Here is an 11,532-nt window from a genome sequence, read left to right on the forward strand (position 1 = left end):
TTTAGCGGGGAGACCCCCGGACTGACCCCGCTGCCGGGATGGAGCACGCTAAAACAGGCAACATTTGGCGGTCCCTATCCTCCTCGTTCGATTTCTCCTGTTTCAACAATCTCCAACTCTCCTTATCGCAAACGATTTCCAAGTTGACCGCCGACCAGACCTAGGCTGAGACCGGACGCGAAAGATATTTCGTGTTGCTATGTCTGAACGTGTCATACGCAGACGTAATGTTACTTCGAGAGACCGCACCGGCTGTGTTACCTGTCGCGCCCGCAGGTTGAAGTGCGACGAGAAGAAGCCAAGCTGTAATAACGTACGCCCTCCACTTGTCGCGGCAATACTAGCCCGTTTGCTGACAGACCATTTGCCTGTAGTGCACACGTCTGAATCTTGAGTGCGGTGGTTACGTTACTCCGATTAAGTTCAAGGACCAAACAGATCTGTGGGAGCGAAAGCAGAGGAAGAAACGCGAAGCCAAGAAGGCCGCGAGTGCGAATCGCCAGAGCCCCTCATCACCTGCGCCGTCGCGAAGTGACCCGCCACCAGCACCAGCACCACAATCATCACAACCCGTCATCAATCTCGACAATGTTCATGATGATACATTCTTCTCTGTTGACGACAACCAAGACTTTCTCGCAGGCTCACAAGAGCAATCGCTCTATGAAGCCGCAACATCTCTGGCACTGATCTCGGAGGGAATCCCGCGTGAGACCGGTGGTCACGACGGTGCAGAGATCAGCGACAGCTCACTGTCCCACCATGTTGTCAACTCAGCGTCCGCAACATCAGTCAACGTCGACTCTTCGATATATGCTGCTGGCAATGAGACATCACAAGTATTTTATGGAAATGAGCACCTTCCAAGTTGCACTCCGATATATCAGCCGCAGGACTCTCCCAGAGTCTGGGACCCGCATCTAGACGAGTCAAATCGGCAGCTGACTTCAGTGCCGACGATATTACCTGGAATTATTGAGAGCAGCAAGTTTCCAGAAGACATGATCTACTACCACCACCTCAGAGACAGCTCACCTTACGGCATCTTGTCAATCCTGTCCCTCGGCGATATCCTACAAGAGGATCAACTCGACAGCGCCTTCTTCCATGCTGCGCTGGCTTTGTCGGCCCTCGATACTTCTCAGTCCAGACCTTCAGAGACTCTTGCTAGTAAAGCTGCATTGCAAGCGCTGGATCACTTCGTTGCTGCGCTCGGCACTGTGCGCATGGCGCAGCTGGATGACGAAGGCATCGCCACAGGATGTCCATCGAACCAAGATAACGCCATATCATGGCTAGCTACTGTCCTGTTACTCGCAAACTTCGAGCTACAACGGGGGCAGATGAAACTTTGGTACATTCGCAGCAGAGCCGCAGTCACATTCCTTTCGCAACATCTCAACCGCGTACGAGAATCACCCGTGGGGGAGTCTCTCATCCGGTCCTTCTCCCGCATCGCCGCTCTCCTGGATATTTTCGACCGAGCCTATTCCGTCAGATACAGCATTGCATCACCAGACGTCTCAGACTCACTGAAGCCGTCGCTTGTCAATTCGCCCCAGTCAGCAGACAGGTTGTTGTACATCTTGCCCCGAGTGATCCAACTTGAGGAAGAGTGGAGGAGTAACCCACAGCATGACCTACACTGGCGTGGCCAGGCGGAAGATCTAATCCAAGAATTGAAGGCGTGGAGGAACACATTGGACGACTATGATGTGCCGGCCCTGCACGAGCACACAGCAAATCCTTTCGATGAGACCGCCGAAGGCCCTGGCATTGCGATTAAGCCTCTCAGTATGCCTCGCGCGCGAGAGCCCGTCAAAGCAGCGACGACGTTCATGCACTACTTGATCTCTCTACTACGGCTAGAGACACGGTACCTCCCGGGTGCAGGACGAGAACTGCCGCCCAACGCGAAGAAGATCATCCTTCTCGTATGCAGGTTAGCAGCGGGTGTCCCTTACGCATCCTGCGCCGCGGTCAACGCGTACGGGCATGGCATGCTTCCGGCAATGATGAATGCGTATTACATGGCAGAAGACTTAGACCTGAGGACATGGATCAAGGACTGGATCGCCGGGTTTCCGAGGGATCGGGAGGGTATCTGGAATGTCCGCCACGCCCACCGGGTGCTGCGCTACGTGGACGAAGAGTACACTCGCCGCGGCTCACGACACAATTGGGAAATCATCAAAGTGCGCATGGTTGATCTAGAGGATGACGCCACTCCTCAAGACGACGAGGAAAGGGACCCCGATCGGTTCTCGGTCGAGGTGTATTCGAGGTGTAAGCGGGGGTGGAGCATCGACTTTGTAGAAATACCATAAGAGGCAATTTTGACACATTCTGGCAGAGTGGGTTCGCTGATAGCTTGCGATAGCGTAATGAGATGGAGAGATGGGTCAAATTCGCTCGGCAACCCCGTCGATGACCGATTTTTCTGCAAAATTCGACACCGAAAGGACCCGGCGCCGGCCGAGGCAGACTCCACTATTTCCACTTGTCGTGCTACGTCCGGTGACGGCCCATTCGTTGTGGATTTTGTTAGCGCCCTCGTTCTCCTTTGCCTGTTTGGGTAAATTCATCCCGGTGGGTAGCCCACGATGGCCTCGGGATCATGCCAATCACGAAATTTTGGACGCTTGCGCTTTCAATTGCGAATGTTCCGCCTCTGACATGAGCTTTCTACTTTCGGACTTACTTCCGAGGCGACTGATCTTTCGCATATCGTGTTGCTGAAGCTTGCTTTATCATCATCGCCAGCACATCTTTAACATCACCTATGCCCACCGTCACATCGAGTTCTGTCGGTCAATTTTCCAAAATTTTGACATATCCATCATCATGAGCCCCAGCGCGACGACCACAACTCCTGGCGCAGCCGTACCGGCAGCGAACGAAATTACCCAGAAGCAACAATGGGGAGAACTCGATGCCTCAGCAATGATGAAGACTCTCGTCCCCGAAGCAGATCAACGTCCCGTCCCCGCCGTCGATGATCCCGTTCGTCTCGGTCAGAACTGCGCAGCAGCGCATATGGTTCAAGTGCCTTGGTCGATGGAGACAGGTTGGGGGACACCAGTCATGAGCCCGTATGGCAAGATAGCGCTTGAGCCGACGGCCAGCGTTTTGCACTACGCGACAGAGTCTTTCGTAAGTCAACCTTGTGACTGAACTTGCGCCATGCTTTGAGAAGACTTCAAATTCTAATGATTGAGGGTACAGGAGGGCATGAAAGCCTACCGCGGCTACGACAACAAACTCCGCCTCTTCCGGCCCCAACTTAACTGCGCCCGCATGGTCAAGTCCAACGCACGAGTCGGTCTCCCCTCCTTTGATCCCCAGGGCCTCCTCGGTATCATCACCGCGTACATCTCCATCGAATGCCGCCGCTGGCTCCCCGACCAGGGTTCAAATATCTACCTCCGCCCCGCCATGATCGGCAGCGGTTCCGCGCTTGGCATCAACCAGCCGCCCGAAGCCCTGTTGTTCCTCTTTGCAGTTCTGTTCCCACAGGCATCGGGTCTGCCGCACCCGGGAATTAAGCTTCTCGCGAGCAGCCCGGAGCATATCCGTGCGTGGCCCGGTGGCTTCGGATCTGCGAAGGTGGGCGCGAGCTACGGACCCTCGATGGTGTTGCACGCTGCCGCGAAGGCTAAGGGGTGCTCGCAGACGCTGTGGCTTTTTGGAGAAGATAGGTTGGTCACGGAGGCTGGAGCCAGCAACTTCTTTGTCGTTTGGAAGAAGAAGGATGGCCAGGGCATTGAACTTGTGACCAGCTCACTTGACACGGGAGTCATCCTGGACGGTATCACGAGGAGGAGTGCGCTGGAGATCGCGAGAGAGCGCTTGACGAAGGAAGCTTCAGAGAAATACACGAGCCTGGATCCCTTGGAGGTTGTCGAAAGGCCATTCAGCATGGACGAGATTGTGGAGGCACAAGCCGAGGGAAGACTTGTTGAGGCTTTCGTCACCGGTACCGCGGTAAGTTCGCCCTTGGTCTATTGGTGGTACGCATTGGTGTCATGAATACTTTGCTGACTGGTCTTGATTTAGATGTTCGTTACCCCAGTGTCACTGATTCACTACAATGACCGGGATATTAACCTCCCGATGACTGTTACTGATAATGGTCATAAAATTCCTCATGCGAAATACTCGTCGGCTATCAAGGCTTGGCTGGAAGACATTATCTACGGACGGGTTGATCATGAATGGGGATATGTCGTTGAGGAACAGTAGTTGACTGGAACTTGGATGAGAGAACTATATACTACATTGATGAGCTTTTATATCCAGCCTAGAAACGTGCTGGACGATATTTGGACCGAAGATAAACTGGATAGCAATGATACACCAAATGTTTTCAAGCGGTGAACTCATTTGTATGGATTGCTTCCATAAGTACGCGAGCTCAATTACGACCGAGCACGGGCATGAATTGGGAAGTTGTAGGAGATGAGAACGTGTTCCCCAATGCCGCATACAGGTAGAACTGAGCATTTGTAAAGATGTATCAAATTCTATTTACTTTCACAATCTTTTGGGATAACACCTCGAACCTCCGTCATTGGGGGAATTTTTCTAATCTCGTCTAAAATTCTATTACGACGCCAAACATGAACACCTTCTTTAAAACTGTTTCTAATTCCGTCATGACGTTATGGTAGTCGAGAAGAAGTCGTTTACCCTCTTCATGGCAATCAACGCATGGTTCTAAGTGTTTACACTCATGTTAGCTGTGGACTGAGCAGTCAGGAGTGAAATATACCAACCTTCATAGAATCGTGTGTCAATCCTCCCAGGTGAGGTAGCAAAGTGACGCAATCATACTTGAGCAACCTTGAACTGACTTTGGGCCTTGTCGTCCCGAACATCAGCACTGGGCATATGTAAAAACAAGAGAAAGCGACTTACTCGTTGTAATGAACGTCAAGTCCAACGCTGGATACAACCCCGCTATCGATGGCGTCACGCATAGCATCCTCATCGATACACTTTCCCCTTGCCACATTCACAATCCTCATGCCCTTCTTCATATCTGAAAAGACTTCTCGTGAAAGCAGGTGGTGGGTTGCCGCCGAGTAAGAGCATGTCAAGACTAGGCAGTCAACGACGGCAACCAGCGCTTGCAGATCCTTGTGAAGGGTCACGGACGGAATGAGACCCCTTATGTATCCATCTTCGTGTTGAACAGTCTCAAGAAGCTTCCTCAGATTCGGCCTGTCAATGCAGTGAATCTCCATACCTAATGCTGCAGCCTGGCGTGCAACAGTCTTTCCGATTGAGCCCATGCCAATGATGCCCAGCTTTCTGCCGTAAGGATCTACGGCTGTCTGGGCAGAGTGTCTAAGTGCTGGAAGAAACTCGTCGTTCCGAAGCATGCGCTCGTATCGATTTAGCTGACGGAAGACGGAGATGATGCGGTAGGTTGCGACGACAGCAGTTGCTTCGCTACCGCCTGTCGTGTTGCTGAACTCGATGCCTCGAGCATTGAGCCCTGGAACGTCTTCTTCCTCAAATCCATGACCGAAGTTGACAATCAACTTCAGCGATCTGGGGAAGTATTGCAGTGCGCGTCTGGTCCAGCCGTTGCCAACTTTCTCGATCCCGGCGGGGACATTGAGACCGATTCGCATGATCCCCGAAATGTCGTGGCAAGTACCACCTTTCAGAGACTCATGAAATTCTTTTGTAGTTGAAAAGTCATATTGATGAATAATGTATCGTGTGCAGAAGTCTTTCCAAACAGTGTCAGGAACGACCCCTTCGGGCGAGCCAACGACGAGAACCTTCGGGTGTAATGCCATGGGAAGGAATTTGGAGATAAAGCAAAGTGATGAATTTGGTGGAATTGGGCAAAAAAAGCCTGATTGAATTGGAGACATGCAGTCATTCAATTAAGTTACCAACAAGTTCTCTTCGCCTTTAATGCCTTGCTTCCAGTGAAGCGCTTAGCAGCTGCCTCTTCGTAAAAGACTGCCTATTCGGGTAGACCTTTTTCAGTGGGGTCCGATCTGATAAGAGAAATGCACCCCTGCGAAAGATCTTATCCGATCTCGCTGAGCGTGGGGTCGTAAGAGATGAGCAGCCTGGAATCCGTCATCAACCCCTCCTTTCGCGTCAAAATTGGCGTCGTGACTGATCGCGGTCGAGGAGATTTTCGAGGTTGTTCTCACACCAATATCAGCTGAATACCCTACCGACTTGCCGCAGAGACCGACGTTGACTATGGCTGCAAGGGCTGATGCTGCAGGCGATGGCCTTACTGGCTTCTACGCGAAGTGGGTTTCCCCCTGAGAACTTCAAGATGATCTTGAAATCGCAGAACTAACAGACACTAGGGTTGAAGAGTTAGAGACTTCTTTCATTGAAAGTAAGTGATTTTGGTTGTATGCAAGTTCCAATAGTCCGAAGTTCACACCAACTCACCGGCGATGAAAAGGACTGGAAGAAGCAGTCAAGATCCCTTCGGTTTCTGCTTACGCGGAACGAAGAGAAGATGTTTTCAGAGTGGGTAGTATACCTGTCTCTCAAGCTGAATTAAATTGACAAGACTATTAGATGAGCGAATGGATTGCCTCAAAGATGAGAGATCTAGGAGTGGAGGTCACACTGAAGCCTTTAGGGAAACAGCAAGACAAACCGGACCTCGAGTTGCCCCCTCTCGTCTTGGGTCGATATGGTAACGATTCCGAGAAGCCGACCGTTCTCGTCTACTCCCACTACGATGTTCAGCCTGCTGCTCTCGAAGATGGTTGGAAATATGACCCCTGGGTTCTTACGATTGAAGAGAATGGCCGTTTATGTGGCCGAGGAACTTCCGATGACAAGGGCCCGCTGATAGGATGGCTCAACATGATTGAGTCCTTTCAAAAGGCGGGAGTCGAAGTTCCGGCGAACCTTGTCTTCTGTTTCGAGGGTATGGAGGAGAACGGGTCCTTTGGCCTGCGCAAAGCCTTGGAGGAAGAAGCGCAAAACTTCTTCAGAGACATTGATGTGGTCTGCATCACTGATGTCGTTTGGGTCAGCGATGAGCAGCTGAGCATCCCTCAGGGCTTGAGAGGAATCATATTCTACCTGCTGACCATCACCGGCGCCGAGAGAGACGCTCATAGTGGTGGCTTTGGTGGGCAGATCTCGGAGCCGATGACCGATATGGTCAACATCATGTCCTCACTCGTGGATTCGAACGGCAAGATTCTTGTGCCGGGTATCTACAACACGGTGCAAGCCGTGACGAAAGAAGAGTACGACAGCTACAACAAGCTAAATATCTCAGACGATTCCTTGCTTGGGGGAACGGGCGCCAGAAGCCTCCACAAGACCCAGGCAGACGCTTTGATCGCGAGGTACTTGTCACCCGCTGGGCCTGACTTTTGACATTAAATTAACAAGCGACTAGATGGAAGAAGCCATCCCTCAGTCTTCACAGGATCGAAAACGCGACGCCTGGTGCAGGAGCTGTAACTTCAATTCCTGCGAAGCTTGTTGGCAAATTCAGCATCAGGACAGTCCCCAACATGAGATCGCAGGATATTGACAAGCTTGTCCAGAAGCATATTCGAGAGAAGTTCGAGAGTCTCGGGAGCAGGAACGAGTTGGATATCAACTGTGCCGACCAAAGTGACTGGTTCTACGAGAGCGCTAACCACTGGAACTACCAAGCCGCTATCCAGGCGACCCAGAACGTCTGGGGTGTTGATCCAGTCCTCACATGCGAAGGCGGAAGGTAAGGAGGCATCATGCAGTCTCGTTTGCCGCAAGCTAATTTCGGACCAGCATTCCCATTGCGTTGGACTTCAAGCAGATTCTACAGAAGAACGTGCTTTTGCTTCCCGTTGGACGACCGACTGACGGAGCTCATACCATCAACGGTGCGTTTTATTATTCTTCCAGAGTCCAATATTTGCTGATCATTTTCGGTGTGTTGCAGAGAAGCTGGACAGGAACAACTAGTAAGTCCTATCGATTTGCACAGCCCGTTTCACCTCACTAACGACCTGACAGTATCAACGCTATCAAGCTGTATGGATCGTATCTCCAAGAGGCGCAGAAATTGTGGCGTCAGAGCAAGGCCACAGCATAGCTCACTAGACAGTATTTGCAAATCGTGCTCTAAGTGGGCAACTCAGGACAATCAGAACATGGATCCGGCTACATCGCAGAAATCGAGAATACCCATTCCAAGAAGAAACTCTACTCTTTTGTCGTCGTGACTCGTGACCAAAACGAAATGCGCTCTTTCAGCCACCAACCAGTCTCAATCACCGAGCGATACCTGGTTCCTGAGCGCGCTAAGGCAAGGATCGTGGCGGATGGCAGAATTGCCCAAATAGGGAATTCTGAACGACAAAAGTGAGGGGCATCAATTGTGCGGGGCACATCGTTGAGATACGAGACAGGCTCGTAAAGCGTCCCAGAGAAGAGTCCAAACACTCCCCACATGTGAGCACATTTCCTCGAAGTTGTTTTCTATTGACATGGAAATCGTTTTTGAATTTGTGATTCCACCTCAGAGCCACTACAGCCTTCACTTGATCCTACTTCCCTTCGTCGCGAGAGTCAGCCGGCTAGAATCGGCACCATGTGTCGACATCAGTCATCAGCGGTCGTGGACGTGAACACCAACTCCAACTTCAAGGAGGTCGTCACGAAGCATACCGAAATCGATGTGACGATTGACTTCGAGCGAACCGTGCTTGTCGGGTCAACAATCATTACGCTCGAGTCAAGACTGGCGAGTCTGACTGAAATCATTCTTGATACCAGCTATCTAATCGTGAAACAAGCTACCATCAATGGCACCCGAGTTTCTTGGGACTTGAAAGCCCCAAAAGACGCCAATGGTAGCCCCCTTCATATCTACCTCGATCGCGCCTACGAAAATGCAGAGGCTTTCAAACTCGCCGTAAGCTCTGGCTCATGAACTAACTTGGAACTCTGATGCTGAGTACACCCTCGTAGATCGACTTCGAAACAACAACGGAAACAACTGGCCTTCAGTGGTTCAAGGCTTCGCAAACAGATGATAAGAAATATCCATTCATGTGTAAGTCCCCAAAAGAGATGATTGGCTGTTGTTATCAGCTCATACACCGCTAACTTGGTGAAGTCTCCCAGGGAGAGCTCGTTCACGCACGCTCCATGTTCCCATGCCAGGACACTCCATCTATCAAGACAACTTTCGACATGACTATTCGGTCCATCTTACCAGTTGTCGCGAGTGGTATTCCTGAAAATGACCTGATCTTCCCTCCCGTCCAGGAGCCCCTAGAGCTCAAGACCTACAAGTTCAAACAGGAGATTCCAATTTCTAATTATCTGTTTGCGGTGGCTAGCGGGTATGTGTGTTACTCCGACCGATTATGGAATACAGCTGATGGGCATCTCTTAGGAATCTTGCAGGAGAGAAGATTGGTCCTAAGAGCTATGTTTACTGTGCGCCTGGCGATCTCGAGGCCTGCAAGGCGGAGTTCACACCCGATTTGCAAGCCATTATTAAATCTGCGGAGGTAATGTAGCTGGCTTATCGACGACCTCGCTGCGATGACTGACTTTGTTTATTTTTGACTGCAGAATCTCATCTTCGAGTACCCATGGCCGCTTTACAACCTCGTTGTCCTGCCGAAATCGTTCCACTTAGGAGGCATGGAAAACCCAGTCTTCAACTTCTACAGTGCTACTGTTGTCTCGGGCGACCGTGAGAACATTGGAGTCGTGGCCCACGAGTTCGCTCACAGCTACAGCGGAAACCTTGTCACTAACGACGCCTGGGAGCACTTCTGGTTGAACGAAGGATGGACTATCTACATAGAGCGTTGCATCCTGCGAGACCTCCGCGGGGAAGAGGCAGTCCAGCTTGAAGCCATCGTAGGATGGCAAGATCTGCTCTACAACATTGAAGCTTATGGCGGCAACGAAAGCGTGTTCACAAGTCTCGTTCTAGAATTTCAAGGAAAGAGGCCTGACGACATCATGTCGAAGATCTCGTACGAGAAGGGCTACACTTTTTTGTGTTTTCTGGAGCAGCAGGTGGGGAGGGAGAAGTGGCACAAATTTGTTCCTCACGTAAGCGATTGTTGGTTCTGCAATTGTACAAGATACTAATGATGGCTTTAGTACTTCAAGACTTTCTTCGGCAAAAGCGTTAACTCTCAGCAATTCAAGAGTTGCGTTCTGGAGTTCTTCTCTCAGGACGTCCACGCCGCAGCTGCCCTTCACACGGTTGACTGGGAAACCTGGTATCACAAGCCCGGTGCACCGCCAAAGCCTATCTTCGACTCCAGCCTCTACAGAGATTGCAATGAATTATGCGACAAGTGGAAGATGCTAAGTTCGAACGAAAGCGCCTTTACGCCCTCGTCTAAGGATGTTGAGGGCTGGACGGTTGGACAATTATTAGTCTTTCTCGACCTTCTGATTGAAAGTTCCAGTCCTATCCCCAAACAGTTCAGCCACGCACTGGGTTCACAGTATGGTTTACTATCCTCAGGGAATCTGGAGGTAGTTAGCCGCTATCTCCGTGTTGCACTGCGAGCAGGCGACGAAAGTGTCTTGAAGCAGACCGAAGAGGTTCTTAGCCAGACCGGCCGTATGAAATTCGTCAAGCCACTGTAAGCTTTCTCATAGTAATGAAGCTTCTCCCGTGATAGCTGATGTGACGTGCCAGGTTTGAGGGGTTGTTGTCGGTCAGCGAAAAGTCGGCTGTGGAGTTGTTTAATAGACATCGCGACTTTTATCACCCGACATGTTTGAGGTTGCTGAGAAACGTGCTTGAGAAGCATGAACTAACTGTTGGTTGATGTGGATGTTCGAAAAGCCCCTCAGGTTTCGTCTTCATACATGTATCTTGGCCATCGGGGTCTCCAGAGCTCAGGCTTTCCTGGCCTTTCACACATTTTCCCGTCAGAATCAAACAGCAGTCAAAAAGGTGCGCCCGCAGAAGATAACCTGCCGTATGAAAGTATGGGAAAAAGGTTAGAAGCGAAGAAGGTTGGGTTGGGCTTGTGGAGACATAATCGACATCTCTATGGCTACTGGCTGCATGTAGATTTGAGTCACAACTAGGAAAGCCACTTGAGATACCGAGGTAGACTTCATCTTACGATGCTATGTGTTTTGAGTTTTATTCGGTCATACACAAAAGTTTTCTAGGGTGTCTATCACTTGTGAAAGAGCAAAGTGATCCTTTCAATACAACGTGACTAGTATCCGACTTATCGTAAGTGAAAAGGATAACGTTTCCGAGCCCCTGGTGGTGGGAAAACGCCACTCGGCTTTATGCACTGCAGCAGATGTAAGCCCGATTCTCGCTTACTTCCCCGGGCCCAACTCCGAAGCAGCGCAAGTGGAAGCCGGCTCGCGACCCGGAGTTAATGGCTGTAGAGTACTCAGCCGTTGCGGTAGTTAAAAGCGAAATATCCATTATTATTCATTTCCCGTGCAGAATCAACAAATCTCTTGGCATCGGCATAACACTACAACCATATTCCCTAAGATAAATCCTATCCCTGCAGTATGTCGTTTCCT

At 50.7% G+C, this 11,532-nt stretch overlaps 5 protein-coding genes across 5 annotated transcripts; 4 read left to right on the forward strand and 1 right to left on the reverse strand.

Moving 5' to 3' along the window:
• Positions 1-199: 199 nt before the first annotated feature.
• On the forward strand, positions 200-2,327 carry CGCA056_v013720 (Sterol uptake control protein 2; the record flags this gene model as incomplete). Its single annotated transcript, XM_037328963.1, has 2 exons — positions 200-313; positions 375-2,327. The coding sequence occupies 2 exons, from the start codon at positions 200-202 to the stop codon at positions 2,325-2,327; spliced, it is 2,067 nt and encodes a 688-aa protein (XP_037173505.1).
• A 517-nt stretch (positions 2,328-2,844) lies between these two features.
• CGCA056_v013721 (Branched-chain-amino-acid aminotransferase) lies at positions 2,845-4,242 on the forward strand (the record flags this gene model as incomplete). Its single annotated transcript, XM_037328964.1, has 3 exons — positions 2,845-3,153; positions 3,226-3,984; positions 4,057-4,242. The coding sequence occupies 3 exons, from the start codon at positions 2,845-2,847 to the stop codon at positions 4,240-4,242; spliced, it is 1,254 nt and encodes a 417-aa protein (XP_037173002.1).
• Positions 4,243-4,724: 482 nt separating this feature from the next.
• CGCA056_v013722 (putative 2-hydroxyacid dehydrogenase) lies at positions 4,725-5,810 on the reverse strand (the record flags this gene model as incomplete). The annotated part of the gene is made up of 3 exons (XM_037328965.1): positions 4,725-4,729; positions 4,772-4,860; positions 4,918-5,810. 3 exons carry the CDS (start codon positions 5,808-5,810, stop codon positions 4,725-4,727), a joined length of 987 nt encoding a protein of 328 aa, XP_037172999.1.
• Positions 5,811-6,231: 421 nt separating this feature from the next.
• dug1-0 (Cys-Gly metallodipeptidase dug1) lies at positions 6,232-8,089 on the forward strand (the record flags this gene model as incomplete). The annotated part of the gene is made up of 8 exons (XM_037328966.1): positions 6,232-6,284; positions 6,345-6,376; positions 6,446-6,513; positions 6,565-7,352; positions 7,406-7,732; positions 7,783-7,877; positions 7,937-7,958; positions 8,011-8,089. The coding sequence occupies 8 exons, from the start codon at positions 6,232-6,234 to the stop codon at positions 8,087-8,089; spliced, it is 1,464 nt and encodes a 487-aa protein (XP_037173001.1).
• Positions 8,090-8,587: 498 nt separating this feature from the next.
• Positions 8,588-10,620, forward strand: CGCA056_v013724 (Leucine aminopeptidase 2; the record flags this gene model as incomplete). Its single annotated transcript, XM_037328967.1, has 6 exons — positions 8,588-8,911; positions 8,968-9,052; positions 9,116-9,344; positions 9,398-9,515; positions 9,580-10,071; positions 10,123-10,620. 6 exons carry the CDS (start codon positions 8,588-8,590, stop codon positions 10,618-10,620), a joined length of 1,746 nt encoding a protein of 581 aa, XP_037173329.1.
• Between the last annotated feature and the right edge of the window lie 912 nt (positions 10,621-11,532).

The sequence above is a fragment of the Colletotrichum aenigma genome (assembly GCF_013390185.1).
Source record: "Colletotrichum aenigma strain Cg56 chromosome Unknown KSG_Cg56_contig09, whole genome shotgun sequence".
NCBI classification, from domain to species: Eukaryota; Fungi; Ascomycota; class Sordariomycetes; order Glomerellales; family Glomerellaceae; genus Colletotrichum; species Colletotrichum aenigma.